Consider the following 22648-nt stretch of genomic DNA (forward strand, 5'->3'; position numbering starts at 1 on the left):
AGGGATCCGGGGCAGACAGGGAGATCCGAGCTTGGGCTCGGATCGCCCCGGATCCCCGAAGTTCGGGTGGGTTCGGTTCTCAGGGAACCGAACCCGCTCATCCCTAGTATAATGTATACAGTATATGGCTCCAGCATGCAGGACATGTATAATGTATACAGTATATGGCTCCAGCATGCAGGACATGTATAATGTATATACAGTATATGGATCCAGCATGCAGGACATGTATAATATATACAGTATATGGATCCAGCATGCAGGACATGTATACAGTAAATGGATCCAGCATGCAGGACATGTAGAATGTATACAGTATATGGCTCCAGTATGCAGGACATGTATAATGTATACAGTAAATGGATCCAGCATGCAGGACATGTATATAAGGTATACAGTATATGGTTCCAGCATGCAGGACATGTATAATGTATACAGTATATGGATCCAGCATGCAGGACATGTATAATGAATACAGTATATGGATCCAGCATGCAGGACATGTATAATGAATACAGTATATGGATCCAGCATGCAGGACATGTATAATGTATACAGTATAGGGATCCAGCATGCAGAACATGTATAATGTATACAGTATATGGATCCAGCATGCAGGACATTTATAATGTATACAGTATATGGATCCAGCATGCAGGACATGTATAATGTATACAGTATATGGCTCCAGTATGCAGGACATGTATAAGGTATACAGTATATGGTTCCAGCATGCAGGACATGTATAATGTATACAGTATATGGATCCAGCATGCAGGACATGTATAATGAATACAGTATATGGATCCAGCATGCAGGACATGTATAATGAATACAGTATATGGATCCAGCATGCAGGACATGTATAATGTATACAGTATATGGATCCAGCATGCAGAACATGTATAATGTATACAGTATATGGATCCAGCATGCAGAACATGTATAATGTATACAGTATATGGATCCAGCATGCAGGACATTTATAATGTATACAGTATATGGATCCAGCATGCAGGACATGTATAATGTATACAGTATATGGCTCCAGTATGCAGGACATGTATAAGGTATACAGTATATGGTTCCAGCATGCAGGACATGTATAATGTATACAGTATATGGATCCAGCATGCAGGACATGTATAATGAATACAGTATATGGATCCAGCATGCAGGACATGTATAATGAATACAGTATATGGATCCAGCATGCAGGACATGTATAATGTATACAGTATATGGATCCAGCATGCAGAACATGTATAATGTATACAGTATATGGATCCAGCATGCAGGACATTTATAATGTATACAGTATATGGATCCAGCATGCAGGACATGTATAATGTATACAGTATATGGATCCAGCATGCAGGACATTTATAATGTATACAGTATATGGCTCCAGCATGCAGGACATGTATAATGTATACAGTATATGCAGGGCCGTTTCTAGGGGCGGGCGACCCGTGCAATCGCACGGGGCGCTCCGCCCTCAATGCAAGATACGCCTGGTGGCACTATAGTAACTTCATGCGCACACGGCGCACACCCAATAGTCGCCTTCCCTCCTCTCCTCCTGGGTGTCACATGATAGGAAGGGGCGGGGCGGCACACACATCAGCCGCACTGAAGACTGCCTGGATGCCGGCTGCGAGTGACCTCCTCCTACTGCTTGCTGCACTCGACTCCTCTCTCTCTCTCTCTGGGCGGTTGGCGGCTGCGCCTGCTCTCCGGACTGGGCGGCACTGACTGGGCACAGGATAGAAGTGCGGCAAGCGCACAGCAGCTTCAACAGGTTAAAGCTTCCAGGTAACTAAACAGCACCTCTGTGGGGGGAGGTGGAGGGAGAGCGCGTGCAGCGTGTAAATAATGTCACTGTCAGTTGTGCAGGGTGCAAGCTGCCTGCAGCAGCATATTGGGGCCTGGGGGGTGGGGAGGTGCAGCTTGTGTAATATTAATTGGGGGGGGCAGGGGTGCATTAATACTGGGGAATGTATACAGGGGACACTACTACAGGGACCATTACTATTGGGGGCATTACTGATGGGGGCACTACTAATGGGGGCATGGCATAGGGGGCACTACTACTGGGTGCACTGCATAATGGGCACTTTTGCCTGAGAGCCAGTGGGGGGGAAGCCTAAGACCTGAGGCTGGAATTGCAAGGGAGGGGGCTGGAATGAAGTATGTATTATGTGAATCTTGTTTTTTCAATGTGTTTTTATCACGTGGTCCTGGATTTCAAAATGTATTTTATGTGGATGTGGTTTGTTGCAGTGTAATCCTGAAGTGGCTTTTTCAGTGTATTTTATGTGGACCTGGCTTGTATTTTCAATGTGCTGGGCTCGCCCTCCAGCGTGACTAAAAACAGGTGTGATACAAGGTCATACTCCTGCAAATGTCACACCAAAGGCATGCACAAACAAATGCGGCGTGGGCTTGACAGCTAGGCCACACCCCATTTTTTGAGCGCTCGCCATAGGCGTGCGCATCCTGTCGGTCTTTCCTTTAACTACATATATTTTTCAGTGCTTTGCATCTGACAGATTAGCCACCAATGGGCTCAGTAGTCACAGCAGCTGACATTCTGTGGTCTTTCGAGACCACGCTCTCTTACTGTGATACCACACCCCCTCACGATGAGGCCACGCCCACTCTGCTTCTGGGGGGGGGGGCGCATTTTGTCTGCTCGCACTGGGAGCCTCAGACCCTAGAAACTGCCCTGAGTATATGGCTCCAGCATGCAGGACAATTCTATGTAATGTCCGGATGCCCATGTTATATGTATATGCCCATAATTCTATGTAATGTCCGGGTGCCCATATGATTGATGCTGAATGGTGTCTCTGTGACTATATGTAGTACAGTCCCTTTCCTGTCATGTGTCCTGGCTGCAGTATACAGTATATGGATCCAGCATGCAGGACATGTATAATGTATACAGTATATGACTCCAGCATGCAGGACATGTATAATGTATACAGTATATGACTCCAGCATGCAGGACATGTATAATGTATATACAGTGTATGGCTCCAGCATGCAGGACATGTATAATGTATACAGTGTATGGCTCCAGCATGCAGGACATGTATAATGTATACAGTATATGACTCCAGCATGCAGGACATGTATAATGTATACAGTGTATGGCTCCAGCATGCAGGACATGTATAATGTATACAGTATATGACTCCAGCATGCAGGACATGTATAATGTATATACAGTGTATGGATCCAGCATGCAGGACATGTATAATGTATACAGTGTATGGCTCCAGCATGCAGGACATGTATAATGTATACAGTATATGACTCCAGCATGCAGGACATGTATAATGTGCAGCACAGACGGTGTAATGGTAGCATTACTGCCTCACAGCACTGAGGTTGTTGGTTCGATACCCAATACGGCCCTAACTGTGTGGAGTTTGTATATTCTCCCTGTGCTTGCGTGGGTTTCCCCCGGGTACTCCGGTTTCCTCCCACACTCCAAAAATATACTGGTAGGTTAATTGGCTCTTAACAAAAATTACCCATAGTGTGTATGTGTGTGCACATGTAGTAGGGAATATAGAAGGTAAGCTCCACTGGGGCAGGGACTGATGTGTATGGCCAAATATTCTCTGTAAAGCGCTGCGGAATATGTGTGCGCTATATAAATAACTGGTAATAAATAATAAATAAATAAATAATGTATATACAGTGTATGGATCCAGCATGCAGGACATGTATAATGTATACAGTGTATGGCTCCAGCATGCAGGACATGTATAATGTATACAGTGTATGGATCCAGCATGCAGGACATGTATAATGTATACAGTGTATGGCTCCAGCATGCAGGACATGTATAATGTATACAGTATATGACTCCAGCATGCAGGACATGTATAATGTATACAGTGTATGGCTCCAGCATGCAGGACATGTATAATGTATACAGTATATGACTCCAGCATGCAGGACATGTATAATGTATACAGTGTATGGATCCAGCATGCAGGACATGTATAATGTATACAGTATATGACTCCAGCATGCAGGACATGTATAATGTATACAGTGTATGGCTCCAGCATGCAGGACATGTATAATGTATACAGTATATGACTCCAGCATGCAGGACATGTATAATGTATACAGTGTATGGATCCAGCATGCAGGACATGTATAATGTATACAGTGTATGGATCCAGCATGCAGGACATGTATAATGTATAATGTATACAGTATATGGCTCCAGCATACAGGACATGTTTAAGGTATACAGTATATGGTTCTAGCATGCAGGACATGTATAATGTATACAGTATATGGCTCCAGCATGCAGGACATGTATAATGTATACAGTGTATGGATCCAGCATGCAGGACATGTATAATGTATACAGTGTATGGCTCCAGCATGCAGGACATGTATAATGTATACAGTATATGACTCCAGCATGCAGGACATGTATAATGTATACAGTGTATGGCTCCAGCATGCAGGACATGTATAATGTATACAGTATATGACTCCAGCATGCAGGACATGTATAATGTATACAGTGTATGGATCCAGCATGCAGGACATGTATAATGTATACAGTATATGACTCCAGCATGCAGGACATGTATAATGTATACAGTGTATGGCTCCAGCATGCAGGACATGTATAATGTATACAGTATATGACTCCAGCATGCAGGACATGTATAATGTATACAGTGTATGGATCCAGCATGCAGGACATGTATAATGTATACAGTGTATGGATCCAGCATGCAGGACATGTATAATGTATACAGTATATGGCTCCAGCATACAGGACATGTTTAAGGTATACAGTATATGGTTCTAGCATGCAGGACATGTATAATGTATACAGTATATGGATCCAGCATGCAGGACATGTATAATGTATACAGTATATGACTCCAGCATGCAGGACATGTATAATGTATACAGTGTATGGCTCCAGCATGCAGGACATGTATAATGTATACAGTATATGACTCCAGCATGCAGGACATGTATAATGTATACAGTGTATGGATCCAGCATGCAGGACATGTATAATGTATACAGTGTATGGATCCAGCATGCAGGACATGTATAATGTATACAGTATATGGCTCCAGCATACAGGACATGTTTAAGGTATACAGTATATGGTTCTAGCATGCAGGACATGTATAATGTATACAGTATATGGCTCCAGCATGCAGGACATGTATAATGTATACAGTATATGGATCCAGCATGCAGGACATGTATAATGTATACAGTATATGGATCCAGCATGCAGGACATGTATAATGTATACAGTATATGGCTACAGCATGCAGGACATGTATAATGTATACACATACATGCCTACCCTCCCGGTTTTCGCGGGAGGCTCACGATTTTTCGGGTAACCCCCCCGCACCCCCGGAAGGGTAGGCATTTCTCCCGCCTTCTGCCCACTTCCTAGTGAAGTGGGCAGAATTAGGAGAATGCCCGCGGCAATCGCGGGTCTCTGTGAAGGGGGCGGGGCTTAAGCTGTGATTCTGCATGAATCACAGCATTTGGCCCCGCCCCCTATTTAAATTGTGCCCAATCGCGGCAATTTTACCATGAGGGGGCGGAGCTTAATGACGTGATTCATCAAGCCCCGCCCCCGTCGGCCCCCTGCTGCATCTCTTACCCGGGCTTCTCCCGGGAAGAGAATGTTAAAGGTAGGCAACCCTGTGTATACAGTATATAGCATCCAGCATGCAGGACATGTATAATGTATATACAGTATATGGATCCAGCATGCAGGACATGTATAATGTATACAGTATATGGATCCAGCATGCAGGACATGTATAATGTATACAGTATATGGATCCAGCATGCAGGACATGTATAATGTATACAGTGAGAAATCAGTAACATTCGGGGGTTGTCCCTGGTTACACTGTGCTTTCCTGATTGGAGCATGGAGAAAGTGCTCTATGAGTTACAGCTGAGCCCAGCCCATGTTTGTGCCATAGATCAATGGAAATGAGAAGATTGCAAATTCTATAATGATTTAATGTGCAAAAGTGATAACACGGACATAGTGGTGAGGGGTCCTCAGCCTGCCTGTCTGGGGGTAAGATGTATCAAACTTCCGAGAGAGAGAACGTAAATTTGCACAAATCCGCCAATCAGCTTCTAGCTGTCCCTTATCTAGTACAGTCTGTGAAATGACAACTAGAAGCCGATTGGTTGCTAAGGGCACAGTCTCCACTTACCCCTCTGGAAGGTCTCTCTGGGTACGTTAGGCTGTCGGACTTACTGAGCACTGGAGATTAGCCCCTGGCAGATAACACCATCTGCAGATGGCATTAGTCACTGTAGCCTATACCGGGAGAGGGTTCCATAAGATCCTTCCCTGGCAATGGCTACCGCAAATGCGCAGTAGCGCTGCAGCGTCCCTATAGAGAAGTGACGTGATCGCTGAGGCTGAGGTCTATGCCCCTCGTATTGTGACTTTGCATGTGGTGCTTCTATGTGCCAGGGACTAATAATTCTATGAGTGACTTAAAAATACAGTAAAAATAAGAATACTTCCGATGATATTTCTATTAATAGTGTAACTTCTCTCCGCAGGCTGTCTGGAAAGGACGGGCTGGATTTCAGTCATTTTATGTACAAGCATCTCTACTGCTGTCCTGGCTTATTTTGCATGCCCGTGTAAGTTTTCATTCATCTCTGTAACGCTCATATTTATCACCACCCACAAACGGCACTTCCTGTCAATCACTCTGCGATGGGTCTGCGTAGTCACTGCGATCACAGTCCCGATCGCAGTGACTGGTTTGCGCACGGCCACTGCGATACATACACAAGCGCAGAACACAACTATCGCCTGATTGCGTGCGTAATCGGAGTTGCGGTCCTTGCTGAGTTAAGCTCAGTGTACTTTTATAAACCACGAGCTATTTGGGGATTGCCAGCTAAATATACCCTCGGGGATAACTGCACCTGCCAGCTGTGCCAATAGTATTCCGGCGACCGGAACCAGTTGCCAGCGGATTTCCAAGTTCTGGCTACCCGCAAATTTACCGCGGGCTAATACGTCCACATATCTGACCGGCATCCCTGGTGTTGAGCCGAGGTGCACAATTTAAACAGCGCTGATTACATAAAGATGTGGACTTTGGACCAGGGGCAGATCTATGGGAGACAATGGAGGCACCTGTGGCCGGGCGCCAGCACTGAAGGCCCACCACCTCCATTGCCCACGATATATGCACCCTACTTAGGGCTATTCTATATTAGTGTTTTTGTACATATTAGATAGATAGATATGAGATAGATAGATAGATAGATAGATAGATAGATAGATAGATATGAGATAGATAGATAGATAGAGTAGATAAATATGAGATAGATAGAGAGATATAGATAGAGAGATATAGATAGATAGATAGATAGATAGATAGATAGATAGATATGAGATAGATACAGTAGATAAATATGAGATAGATAGATATGAGATAAATAGATAGATATTAGATAGATATGAGATAGATACAGTAGATAAATATGAGATAGATAGATATGAGACAGATAGATATAAGATAGATAGATAGATATTAGATAGATATGAGATAGATACAGTAGATAAATATGAGATAGATAGATAGATATGAGATAGATAGATAGATATTAGATAGATAGATAGATAGATAGATAGATAGATAGATAGATAGATAGATAGATAGATAGATAGATAGATAGATATTAGATAGATATGAGATAGATACAGTAGATAAATATGAGATAGATAGATAGATAGATAGATATGAGATAGATAGATAGATATTAGATAGATAGATAGATAGATAGATAGATAGATAGATAGATAGATAGATAGATAGATATTAGATAGATATGAGATAGATACAGTAGATAAATATGAGATAGATAGATAGATAGATAGATAGATAGATAGATAGATAGATATGAGACAGATAAATATGAGATGTATAGATAGAGGGATATGATATATAGATATGAGATAAATAGATAGAAATTAGATAGATATGCACCATATTTATTTTCCCTTTTTTTTTTTTTAGGGGGGCACCAAATTATAACTTTCCTCCGGACGTCTGGGATGAAATTACGCCCCTGCTTTGGACACTTTGTAACTGAACAAGCAGGTAATAGAATTTATTCCTAGATGGGACTACTGCTCATTATATTGCTACATAAGTAACCAGGGTATGCAGTCGGGAAACCGGCTGCCTTAATACCGACAGGTCTATATCTAGACACCTGTAATTCCCTGACGCCGGGAGACCGGCGCCCGGCATCCCGATCGAAGGGATGCCGGGCGCCGCGAGCAGACAGCCGCGGAGGGGAGGGTTAGGTTTAGGGCACCCGGGGGGGACTTAGGGTTAGGCAAGGGTAAGGGGGGGTTAGGGTTAGGCACCCCAGGGGCAGGTTAGGGTTAGGCACCCCCCGGGGGACTTAGGTTTAGGCAGCGGGGAAGGGGGAGGTTAGGGTTAGGCACTTGGGGGGGAGGTTACGGTTAGGCAGCCCTAAGGAGGTTTAGGGGGTTAGGTTAGGTTAGTTTATACTTACCTTAGGGACGATCAGGATTTCCAGCGCTGTCGGGCTTCCGCTGCCATGCTCTGCTGATCTGTTGGGCTGCCGCTGCCGGGAATCGAACTGCCAGCCATGCGGCAGCCGGGAAATCATACCGATTCCGTAACCAGTGGTTACAATTATTACCAACATTGCTGGACACAATATTCTTTTAAGTTACAGAGAACATTATGTCTACAAGTATATGAATTAATTATGAAGAATTTACAACTTTTATAATTTTTTTATTTTATTCTGCCCTTCTAATATATCTGTGATACTATTTATATTACTCCGGTGTTTATTTACTAGTAGCATCATACAAGACAAATTAGCAATTGTAATTACCTAAGAGTATGTCCCATATTTGTAAATTTCCTCCATTGCTGTAATAAAGTGATGTCGTTGTTGATGTCGTTATTGCGGCTGAAGATCTGTCCCATAGAGATGACCTTCGCTGCCAAACGTGTCATTTGGCCAAGGCGGACCTTCCATGGTCCACGTGCACTATGTATCCACGGCCTTGAAGCTAACGGCTCATCCTGTGGAAACAGAACTGAACGTACATTTCAGGGATTAACCTGACCAATCTGTTCTATCCTGTCCGACCTGACCCGCCAGCTATTCTCCTGAGCTCACACGCTGACTAACGATCTGATCCCCGTCTTCTCCTTCTCTAATATGTAGCTGATATTTTTTAAAAAGCCACACGATATCAACACAGCAACAATTGGGATGTATAGGGAGCACAAATTATCTCTATGGGTAGAATTAATAGGGAGCAATTTGGCAGAGAGATCTGATTTGTCTATGATTTTGCAACCATATTTAAAGTGTCATTTTTTTTAATTTATTTTTTTAAAAGGCAAACTGGCAAAGCGCTTTAAACCCCTAAAACAAAACAAAAATGCCACTTTTGCCAACTCACCTCGCCACACTACTCTTGGCCCTACATCTGTCTTGACCAAAGTGCATGGTACAAAAACTGGCCTCATCAAATCTTTTACCAGTGCGTTATGGAATGCCCACCAGCTGGTTCTGACAACTTTAAATTGGGTAACAAAGACGGAAGATCTTCAGATTAATGCTCAGATACAGTAGCAGCAGTGTTAGCGGCAGTCAGGTGATGCTCTATGGCCTCATCAGGCTTTATTGGCACCAATGGATACCCTGGGTCCTGCGGAAGGATAAGATCCAAACAGATATTCTGGCAAATCTCAGGTGTCAGACAGAGGCCGAATCATTCCTACATTATATTATGGGCTCAGCAGGGACAGGATTGTGATGTGATAGGAATACAGACGTCTTGTCCTCTGTTTTCCAGGTGATGGAGCCAAATGTAATCATTGGTGGATACTCTGTCATCTGTGCTTTACCGTCATACCAGAGATTGCCTTTACAGCCCTCGCTTTCTCCTTCTCTACATGTAAGTAATTAATACCTGCACATGGACCTTGCAGTGCTCAGCACCTGGTTATTCTACAGCTGAATGGCTCAGCTACTGTAATAGGCCGAACACTCAACTAAAACCCTATAAAGATAGGTACAGGACCTATATAACCCCTGTGGCGTTACATACAGCATATTAGCAATCAGAGTACAGGTATAAAGAGTAAACTACTGGCACATATACGGTATAAACACAAGTAATATATATATATATAAACTATTACTGTGCTTGCAAAAACCTGATATAACAGGAACTGATAGCTATATAGAGCACTACATTATATAGAGCACTACAGTATATAGAGCACTACATTATATAGAGCACTACATTATATAGAGCACTACAGTATATAGAGCACTACAGTATATAGAGCACTACATTATATAGAGCACTACATTATATAGAGCACTACATTATATAGAGCACTACATTATATAGAGCACTACATTATATAGAGCACTACATTATATAGAGCACTACAGTATATAGAGCACTACATTATATAGAGCACTACATTATATAGAGCACTACATTATATAGAGCACTACAGTATATAGAGCACTACATTATATAGAGCACTACATTATATAGAGCACTACATTATATAGAGCACTACAGTATATAGAGCACTACATTATATAGAGCACTACATTATATAGAGCACTACAGTATATAGAGCACTACATTATATAGAGCACTACATTATATAGAGCACTACATTATATAGAGCACTACATTATATAGAGCACTACATTATATAGAGCACTACATTATATAGAGCACTACAGTATATAGAGCACTACATTATATAGAGCACTACAGCATATAGAGCACTACATTATATAGAGCACTACATTATATAGAGCACTACATTATATAGAGCACTACATTGCTTGTTTGTATGATATATGTGGAAACTAATTTCAAATTGAATCAATTCATGCTGCTACTTTGTGTCACTTCATTTCAAGTTGATAGAGATGTATGTAACAGCCACCCGCACAACATAAATACATGTGACTGATCTGTGGTCATTAGTTCATTTCAATTTGATATTTTTTATGTCTCTGTATATAATTCTAGATATTTTGATGGATGTCAGACCGCAGATATGTACATGATATTTTAATGAGTTGATATAACTCACATCAGTCATACACAACTAATAGGTTTTTCAAGCGCAGTAATAGTGTATATATATATATATGTGAGTGTATATGTATATATATATATATATATATATTGCATGTGTAGTTGGTATTCCCTCTCTTTTTTTTTTAGTGCTGCTGCAGACAAAACCCAATATATCCCCAGAATATTCTCTTAGCAGTTAGAGCTCGATTCAGACCTGCTCGCTAGATGCGTTAGCACGCAGCTGTCGGCTGCTAATTTAATCAAAACCTGCGATTACACGGTAAGACATTAGTACGCCCACTATGACTTAGCGTGCGATCTTGGGTTATATGTAAGACGCCCCTAGCCAGTCATAAGACGCCCACTCTCCCTTAGTAACACACATCACCTCCAGGAAGTGTATGCAATAATCAGTAACATCGAGTACCATCGGACCCGCAGGCAGCACTTCTGGCTGACCATACCCTACCGCAACCACTGCGATCGCTGCAGTGTGAAACACAGCCAGGTGACGTGTACTATGAGGCTGCGTGTAAATTATGCACGCCCCTGAAACGGCACCATAACGCACAGGCACGCCTACGTTCACACCCCCACGTTTTCATCTAACTGCCCCGTCACCACCCACAAACGTCTCGTCCTGTCACTCACTCTTGCAAGCCGTCTAAGCTTAACATGCAATCGTTTCCCGATCGTAGTGACTGGTTCACGGACAGCACTGCATCTTATACGCATGCACAGTTAGCGAAAATCGGCCAGCAGCGTGCGAACGCACCCTAGCGAGCGGGTCTGAATCAGGCCCTTAGGAGATTTGCTAAAAGCACATTATATATATATATATATATATATATATATATATTTGGACCCGTAATATGAACCCTGCTATTCCCTGTATTATACACACAAACCATTGCATATACTCTGTTGTTATAAAACAAGAAACAATTCAAAGACTAAACAAATACACATATCAAACACCTCATTTTGGGCTCTATTTATTAACATTATTTTTACTAAAATAAAGTGAAAAGGGGTGTTTTGTGTTTTCACACCCTTTTCACATTATTTTAGTTTCACCTGTAGTTATTACAGGGCAATTGGAGTAGAATTAGTAAAATTCTACTCCAACCCCCAGTATCACTTATTTTTAGTAAAGCAGATCGCATTTCCCATAATTGTAATGGGAAATGTGATCTGTGTGCAAGTTACTAAAAATAAATTGTAAAAAAATACCGGGGGAAGCCCTGTGATAATAACGCCACCTGGAGGTGGCGTTATCCAGGGTCTCCCCCGGTTACCGGGCTCCCACTCTGCTCTAACGGGGAGAGCAGAGGCGGGAGCCGGTACCTGTAATCAGCTATGTGGTCTAAACAGACCGCAAGCTGATTACTGTAAAAAAAAGAAAAAAAAAATTAAACTTTTTTTTTTTTACTTACCTGAATCCAGGGACCGGTGATCGGGCCTCCGGTGATGGCTCCTCTCCGGTCAGCTGGTCTCCCACAGTGCACTGGGGCCCGGTCATCAGGTGATCGGGCCCCAGTGCAGTATGGGAGATCACCTGATCGGGAAGCCCGGAGAAGACCACCGGAGGCCAGGAGGATGCAGGTAAGTGTAATGAAGGGAGGGGGGGTCGCGGGGGGGGGGGAGGGGGGGTCGCGGGGGTCCGCGATCGCGGGGGGCGGGGCTTAGCACCGGGGGGCAGGGCTTAGCGTCGGTGGGGGGGTAGTAGCGGTGGTCGGTCGGCACATGTGCGGGCTCTTAGTCGCGGTATTTTTTCCAAAAATACCGCGACTAGAGTGCGGATGGGATCCGCAGGGACAGAGCTTTATCGCAAGCTCTGTCCCTGCAAGGGATTTATAGTAAATCTCTGTGATATTGCCTGAATTCGCAATGCGAATTCACTCGGTAATATCACACTACAATCCGCATTCAATATGCGGATTGTAGTAAATAGAGCCCATAGTAACTACAATGTCTGAATGTCAGACTCCACCCAAATACAGACATAGGGACTCCCAATCCCTTCAATCTAGCAATTCATGCAACAACTAATAATGCTTTAAATTAATCATAATAGGTGTACATTTACTGTAAGTTGGTTTTGTTTACTCCTAAACAATAGTAGAGGTGTCAGCAGTATGTACAGTATTATGAGTCGGCAAATATGGTCAAAAATAAACAAATATGCAAACTTTGGGCCTGATTCAGAGCCGGACGCTATTTGCGTTCGTTCGTTCAAAAACAAGGGGTGGCTATTCAAATGATCCGTTCGCACATTGCAGTCTGTTCACACCTCTAAGTCTGAACGAGCGAGCAAAACATACGCTCGTTTATTTGTAAAAAACGCCCCCTGGCCGCTCGCACCATACGTCATGTCCGCTATTTATTAGATCAATCGAGTACATCGAACAGGATATGAACTGCTCGCTATTCTTGTGGTTGGTTTTTTCAACCGCTATTTTGCGAGCAGTTCTGAGTTAAAAAAAAGCAAGTGCCATGGTCAATGACGCTGCTATATTAATTATGCACACCCATAAAACGCCCGTTTTGACCTTTAAGCACGCCTGCGTTCTGATCTCCACTCCCCGTTTTCAAGCACCTTCCCCTGTTACCACCCACATACGCCTCATTCTGACACTCAAAATAGCAGGCACTCGCTATATTGCGTACAAACGATTTTCAGCCGCACTGACTGGTTCGCGCATGCGTACTAAAAACCGTACGCATGTGCAGATGTGCGAACATCGCTCGGAACGAGCGTACTGCCGCTAGCGAGTGGCTCTGAATGAGGGCCTTTATCATTAACCATTAATCATTTATCATTTACCAGCAATGTACTGCACTTGTGCACTCAGGGCCTGATTCAGAGATGGACGCTCTGAACGAGCGCTCGCTCTAAATCAGGGCGTTTTTTTTTTTCTTTTTGTTCGGCCAGGTTGATGGTCACGATGGTCAAGACCATCGTGCTTGCGACGAGACCCTTGCAGTAGGGTCTCGTGGCCGCAAGCCCCAGAGAGCTTCTCACTAGTGATGTCAGTGGTGCCGCCCCCAAACGGCAGGCATTCCTTTGGGAACGCCTCCGTTTGGCCAGCCACCCCCCTGCCCGCCTACCAAACGGGGCGAGCTGTCAATCACCATCGACAGTTCGCCTCCTTTGGTGCGAGACCCGGAGCGACGGAGCATCCGTCACTTGCCGGGTCTCGCGCATGCGCACGATGGAGCCAGATCCATCGTGCGCATGCCCAGTGGGCAAACATTGACCCGGTTGCGAGCGCATAGCGCTCGCGACCGGGTCTGAATCGGGCACTCAGCGTGCCATGATTCTCAGGACCTCATTCAGAGTCGGTCGTTAAGGCCGCACGGTCGTAGGGGAAAGGGGCCGGATATGCAAATTAAGCAATCACAAGTTGCGGTCCTAAGATGAGTTCGTTAGCTGAACGACCGAGGGTAAGAAGCGGTCGTAAGACTAAATAACGCCCCCTTCTCGTTCACCACACACGTCATCTGCTGGGATATAAAGATTAATCGCGAGCATCGGGAACCATCGGAACTGGTCGTAGAGCTTAAGGTTGACCATACCCTCTCTTAAGCTCTACGATCAGGTCAGTGTACAAACCACCCATGTCACGTGTGCCATGACACTACTTTGTTAATTATGCACTCCCATTAAACGCCATTCGCATAATTAGGCACGCCTGCGTTCGGATCTCCACACCCCCGTTTTCAAGCACCTTTCCCTGTTACCACCCACAAACGCCTCATTCTGTCACTCAAACTACCGACCTGGCTGTGTTCAAGGAGAGAGAATCTTCTGATCATAGCCGCTAGTTTGCGCACGCGCATTGCGAACTTTACGCATGCGCAGTTTAGTGAACATCGACCGTGCGGCCGCAACGACCGACTCTGAATGAGGTCCTCATCCCTACATGTAGCTGGTGCATCTCTCAGATAATGGGGAGGATAATCCCCCCTAGTTCCGGCGCCTGTGCCTGTCATAGGTATAAAATGTAGACTTCATTATATCATTATTAGGACGAATGACCCCTGCATTTAGCAGGGGAACCCCAGACCGGAGCAGATGAGATATAATTTCATGTATGCAGCAACAGCAATACAACAATTCCTCATAATAGGGTCTTAATATTTCAAAATATAATTAATAAATGAAATTATAGGTGAACCAGGAGACCTCTGGACTGAGAGATAGGGGAATCCTTACCACCATAGGAGACTACAAGCCCCCCAAAAATCTAATAAGTTAAATATTATATAATTGGCGCCTGGGATGTGCAGGCTCGGTTCTACTCGGTTCCGTTCGGTTCTTTTTACCGAATCTTATTGGCTATCCAAAACTCGTGACAGCTGAAACCCAATAAGATCCGGTAAAAAGAACCGAACGGAACCGAGTAGAACCGAGCCTGCACATCCCTTGTTATAGTCACAGCAAAGAAAAAAAACTTAGGCCCTCATTCAGAGCCGTACGCTCTGAGCAGAGCGCACGCTCTGAATGAGGGCCGCCCTCCATAATTATGGAGCGTCCTCCTGGACGCTCGTATAGCTGTGGGTCACCACCCACAGCCTATACGAGCGTGCAGTTTGATGGCCGCGATGGTCTTGACCATTGCGACCATCGCCACTGCGAGCCGGAGCCTGCGGTTGAGTTTTTCAACCGCAAGGCCCGGAGTGATTTTGGCTCTATCACTAGTGATGTCAGTGGGCCGGCTTCTGACAGTAGGCGTTCCCTTGGGAACGCCCCCGTCAGGGAGGCACGCCCATCAAAGGGGGCGTGCTGTCAATCAACATCGACAGCACGCCCCCTTTGATCAGACACAACGAGCGAAGGAAAGTCCTTCGCTCGTCGCGTCTGGCGCATGCGCACGACGGAGCTCCCGCCATCGTGCGCATGTGCAGTGCACAACATCGACCCACTTGCGAGCGGACAGCCGCTTGCGAGTGGGTCTGAATCAGGCCCTTAGTTCAATATTTATTATAATTCTGATGAAAATGACCAAATAAATAAGTACATACACACAGAATTACTTTTAATGGCTCAATCCACATATAAATAAATAGTGGGGTTTATTAATAGAAAAATAAGAATGAAAAGAAACCCATAAAACATCATACACATATATCCAGGAGAACTAGGTATACTCACGGTCCTGGCTCACAATCTGTATAAAAATGTAGCAACAGAGAGTGAGTGAGATGTTACTTAAAGGGGTCTAGGGGCCCATTTATTAAGGATCGCATTTTGCAATGCGATCAGGGCATGCAGTATCGCCCATGATCGCATTGCAAAATGCGATCATACCGGCCGAATGTATGACCCGGCACATGCACGGAGACGGGCTCCAAAAAGAGCCCGTCCCTGCGATGTGGCCGGAGCGCATTCCGGGCTGCTGCGCATGCGCAGTCCCGCGGACTGCACATGAGCGGCTCCCATTGCCGGCGGAGGGATCTGGGAGATCCCTCCGCCGGCTCAAATGCGGTAAGTGTCCATAGGACACAGCGGCTAATGCTATCTGCCGATGGCGTTAGCTGCTGGGGTCAATATCGGGAATGCGAAGCATTCCCGAAATTGATACATTTGGCAGCATCGCATCCCCCATAGAAACCTATGGGGGAGGCGGCTGCCTGCGGCAATGGAGGGATCGGTGATACCTGCTGCGGTCCCTCCTTCATACATTCGGGGGATACTAAGTATTTGAGGTAAACCCCCGAAAACAGGTGTTTTTGGGGAATTTACCTCAAATGATCTTTGATAAATGGGCCCCCTAGTTACTAAGCAGTGTTAGGAGACAGAGTGAAAAGTGATAAGGTACCAGCCAATCAGCTCCCACCTGTCATCTCACAGGCTGTGTTTGAGAAATGACAGTTGGGAGCTGATTGGCTGGCACCTTATCACTTTTCACTCTGTCTCCTAACACTGCTTAGTAACTAGAGCCCTTAGTGACAGTTACCAGCCACACTCACCTAGTGGCAATGATATATATTACACACAATGATAACAGTAAATATAACACACAGTTACATCCAGTGAAATATAATGTTAGTGTCTGCTTCAAAATCCGCAAAATGTGCTGTTTACACTCTGGGGTCAAACTAATTAGGGGCAAGTAGGGTCCTGCGAGTCTTTCTCACGGGGAACTCGCACTGCGATTTACATTGCGATCCAATTCCACTCACATTTATTTGCGTTTTTTTGTGGGCACACCCCTGAGCTGGTGAAAAAGGAATATCTTTATATCATGGCAAAAATGATGGCACATAGGGCCTCACTCAGACCCGCTCGCAAGCGCTGCGTGCTCGCAACCGGGTGGATGTTTTGGTCCCGCGCAGCGGCCGCACTGCACATGCGCAAGCCTCGGAGCGAGAGAGAAACTCTCTCGCTCCAGAGTTCACTACAAAAGGGGCGGCTTTCGATGGTGATTGAAAGCTCGGCCTGTTTTGTAGGCGGGGCGGGGGGGGTGGCGGTTGTCAGTGGGGAGCTTCCTGCTTGATCAGAGCAGGAAGCTCCCTGGGGCTTCCGGCTGCCGAGACCCAACCTTAGGGTCTTGTCGCAAGCCCCGATTGTCGAGATGGTCTTGACCATCGCGACCATCAACCTGGTCGGTCGCTAAAGCTGTGGGTGGTAACCCACAGCTTAGGTAGCGACCAGGAGGCCGCACTTCAAAATACAAGCGGCCGCCCACATTCAGAACGAGCGCTCGTATTTTGCGAGCGCCTCTGAATGAGGGCCATAGTATAGAACTTTTGCTACACCCCTCCCAATGAATAATCACACACTTGGGGTTATATTTGCTAAAGGGTTTTGGGTTTTTGGCTAATTTTCTATCGATTTTACAAACCAACAATCTACCAAGGGCAAATCCGAAAGAAAACCAACCAAATGCCTGACATTAGAACACTTTAAAACATTGGTCCAACATTCGATGTGTTAACATAGACCAGAATAGGATCTGCAGATTTACTAATGGTTGATTTTAAAACGGACTAAAAACTGACGACAAAATGACGGCAAACCAGCCCAAACAATAGACCCGCCTGAGGCCCTGCACACATAGTACATAAAGAAGGAACTGAAACGGGCTTTTAAAATAAATGTTATGCTATGGAAAATACATTTTGGCCCAGGACATTACGTTACAGTTAATTAGAGGTTCAGGAACTGAGGACCTCATTCAGAGCCGGACGCTATTTGCGGACGCTCGTTATGAAAAAGGGGCTGGCTATTTAAATTGAGTGCTCGCTCTTTGCGGTCTGTTGACGCCTCTATGTCTGAGCGAGCGTCCGAAACATGCGCTCGCTATTTTGTAAAGACGCCCCTTGGCCGCTCGCATCATACGTCATCTCCGCTATTTATTAGATTAATGGAGTACATCGAAAGGCGTCTGAACTGCTCGCAATTCTTGTGGTAGCATTTTCCTACCGCTATCACTGTGAGCAGTTCAGGCTAAAAGACAACCAAGTGACGTGGTCGATGACGCTGCTTTGTTAATTATGCACACCCTTAAAATGCCCGTTTTGACCTTTAAGCACGCCTGCGTTCGGATCTCCACTCCCCGTTTCCAAGCACCTTCCCCTGTTACCACCCACAAACGCCTCATTCTGTCACTCAAATTAGCAGGCATTTACTATTTTGTGAACACACGATTTTCGACCGCAATGACTGGTTCGCGCATGCGTACTAAAACTAGGGATGTGCAGGCTCGGATAGGTTCGAGTTTGCACGTTGAGTTCGGATTTTTCCCTCCAAAAAAACGGAACTCAGAAAGAGGCTAAACGTCATCTTACATGGACGAACATCATCATTCCTGGACTTTTGTCCAGAAATGATGATGTTCGTCCATGTAAGATGACGTTTAGCCTCTTTCTGAGTTCCGTTTTTTTGGAGGGAAAAATCCGAACTCAACGTGCAAACTCGAACCTATCCGAGCCTGCACATCCCTAACTAAAACCCATACGCATGCGCAGATGTGCAAACATCGCTCGGAGCGAAAGAACGGTCCCTTACGAGCGGCTCTGAATCAGGCCCTGAGATCCTGCTTGTTCATGCTGTAAAATAGCCCTGACTATACCTCTGTAATGACGACTGACATGTGTGTGTGTATATATATATAGTTATACAGACAGTAACTGATTATTTGTTTGTTTTCCAGGTCATGGATTCACTCATCCCATACTGGGCATTATTTTATCATTTTTGGTCTCCATGTTCATAGTCGGATTAATATTCCTATACTGTAAGTACCGCGTGTCTGTGGTGTAAGTACCGCGTATCTGTGCTGTATGTACAGCTTGTCTGTGGTGTAAGTACCACATGTCTGTGGTGTAAGTACCACGTGTCTGTGGTGTAAGTACCACGTTTCTGTGGTGTAAGTACCGTGTGTCTGTACTGTGTGTCTGTGGTGTAAGTACCACGTGTCTGTGGTGTAAGTACCACGTGTCTGTGGTGTAAGTACCGCATGTCTGTGGTGTAAGTACCATGTGTCTGTGGTGTAAGTACCACGTGTCTGTGGTGTAAGTACCGCGTATCTGTGGTGTAAGTACCGTGTGTCTGTACTGTGTGTCTGTGGTGTAAGTACCGCGTATCTGTGGTCAGGGCTGGTTCTAGACATTGTGGAGCTCAGGGCGAAAGTTCACAGTTGCGCCCCCCCCCCCCAAAAAAAAAAACAAAACTTTTTCTAGATGACATTCCTCTACGCGCGCTGAAAGCACACGTGCTTCCGGAAAGGGGGCGTGTCCTTGCGGAACACCCCTAATTCATCACACTGTGGGGCGTGCACAGCACTTATGGAGCTTCCCCCAAGCTCTGCCCTTGTGGCGAATAAATGCCATGTGCAGTAATGTGCCTTACACAGCAATGCCCTTTATAAATACATTATGCCACACGCAGTAATGCCCTGTATAACACATTATGCCACACGCAGTAATGCCCTGTATAACACATTATGCCACACGCAGTAATGCCCTGTATAACACATTATAGCACATGCAGTAATGCCCTGTATAACACATTATGCCACATGCAGTAATGCCCTGTATAACACATTATGCCACATGCAGTAATGCCCTGTATAACACATTATAGCACATGCAGTAATGCCCTGTATAACACATTATGCCACACGCAGTAATGTCCTGTATAACACATTATGCCACACGCAGTAATGTCCTGTATAATACATTATGCCACACGCAGTAATGCCCTGTATAACACATTATGCCACACGCAGTAATGCCCTGTATAACACATTATGCCACACGCAGTAATGCCCTGTATAACACATTATGCCACACGCAGTAATGCCCTGTATAACACATTATAGCACATGCAGTAATGCCCTGTATAACACATTATGCCACACGCAGTAATGCCCTGTATAACACATTATGCCACATACAGTAATGCCCTGTTTAACACATTATAGCACACGCAGTAATGCCCTGTATAACACATTATGCCACACGCAGTAATGTCCTGTATAATACATTATGCCACACGCAGTAATGCCCTGTATAACATATTATGTCACACGCAGTAATGCCCTGTATAACACATTATGCCACACGCAGTAATGCCCTGTATAACACATTATGCCACACGCAGTAATGCCCTGTATAACACATTATACCACACGCAGTAATGCCCTGTATAACACATTATACCACACGCAGTAATGCCCTGTATAACACATTATGCCATACGCAGTAATGCCCTGTATAACACATTATGCCACACGCAGTAATGCCCTGTATAACATATTATGCCACACGCAGTAATGCCCTGTATAACACATTATGCCACACGCAGTAATGCCCTGTATAATACATTATGCCACACGCAGTAATGCCCTGTATAACACATTATGCCACACGCAGTAATGCCGTGTATAACACATTATAGCACACGCAGTAATGCCCTGTATAACACATTATGCCACACGCAGTAATGCCCTGTATAACACATTATGCCACACGCAGTAATGCCCTGTATAACACATTATAGCACATGCAGTAATGCCCTGTATAACACATTATGCCACACGCAGTAATGTCCTGTATAACACATTATGCCACACGCAGTAATGTCCTGTATAACACATTATGCCACACGCAGTAATGCCCTGTATAACATATTATGTCACACGCAGTAATGCCCTGTATAACACATTATGCCACACGCAGTAATGCCCTGTATAACACATTATGCCACACGCAGTAATGCCCTGTATAACACATTATACCACATGCAGTAGTGCCCTGTATAACACATTATACCACACGCAGTAATGCCCTGTATAACACATTATGCCACACGCAGTAATGCCCTGTATAACATATTATGCCACATGCAGTAATGCCCTTTATAAACACAATATGCCACACGCAGCAATGCCCTGTATAACACATTATGCCACACGCAGTAATGCCCTGTATAACACATTATGCCACACGCAGTAATGCCCTGTATAACACATTATGCCACATGCAGTAATGCCCTGTATAACACATTATAGCACATGCAGTAATGCCCTGTATAACACATTATGCCACACGCAGTAATGTCCTGTATAACACATTATGCCACACGCAGTAATGCCCTGTATAATACATTATGCCACACGCAGTAATGCCCTGTATAACATATTATGTCACACGTAGTAATGCCCTGTATAACATATTATGCCACATGCAGTAATGCCATTTATAAACACATTATGCCACACGCAGTAATGCCCTGTATAACACATTATGCCACATGCAGTAATGCCCTATATAACACATTATGCCACACACAGTAATGCCCTATATAACACATTATACCACACTCAGTAATGGCCTTTATAACACATTATGCCACACACAGTAATGCCCTGTATAACACATTATGCCACACGCAGTAATGCCCTGTATAACACATTATGCCACATGCAGTAATGGCCTTTATAACACATTATGCCACACGCAGTAATGGCTTTTTTAACACATTATGCCACATGCAGTAATGCCCTGTATAACACATTATGCCACACGCAGTAATGTCCTGTATAACACATTATACCACATGCAGTAATGCCCTTTATAACACATTATGCCACATGCAGTAATGCCCTGTATAACACATTATGCCACACGCAGTAATGTCCTGTATAACACATTATGCCACATGCAGTAATGTCCTGTATAACACATTATGCCACACGCAGTAATGTCCTGTATAACACATTATGCCACATGCAGTAATGTCCTGTATAACACATTATGCCACACGCAGTAATGCCCTGTATAACACATTATGTCACACGCAGTAATGCCCTGTATAACACATTATACCATATGTCACACGCAGTAATGCCCTGTATAGCACATTATACCACATGCAGTAATGCCCTGTATAACACATTATACCACATGCAGTAATGCCCTGTATAACACATTATGCCACACGCAGTAATGCCC

The 22648-nt window shown here is 44.5% G+C and overlaps 1 protein-coding gene across 1 annotated transcript in view; it reads left to right on the top strand.

Moving 5' to 3' along the window:
* The window catches only part of LOC148509571 (uncharacterized), a 151074-nt gene that overhangs the window by 101109 nt on the left and 27317 nt on the right, over positions 1 to 22648 (top strand). Inside the window, exons 7-10 of the mRNA XM_088442971.1 lie at positions 6613 to 6696; positions 8088 to 8171; positions 9923 to 10024; positions 19345 to 19428. Of these exons, the coding sequence (XP_088299097.1) occupies positions 6613 to 6696; positions 8088 to 8171; positions 9923 to 10024; positions 19345 to 19428 (354 nt within the window). The remainder of the gene's footprint in view (positions 1 to 6612; positions 6697 to 8087; positions 8172 to 9922; positions 10025 to 19344; positions 19429 to 22648) is intronic.

Source organism: Taudactylus pleione, unplaced genomic scaffold, assembly GCF_031769625.1.
Source record: "Taudactylus pleione unplaced genomic scaffold, aTauple2 ptg000319l, whole genome shotgun sequence".
Classification (NCBI taxonomy): domain Eukaryota; kingdom Metazoa; phylum Chordata; class Amphibia; order Anura; family Myobatrachidae; genus Taudactylus; species Taudactylus pleione.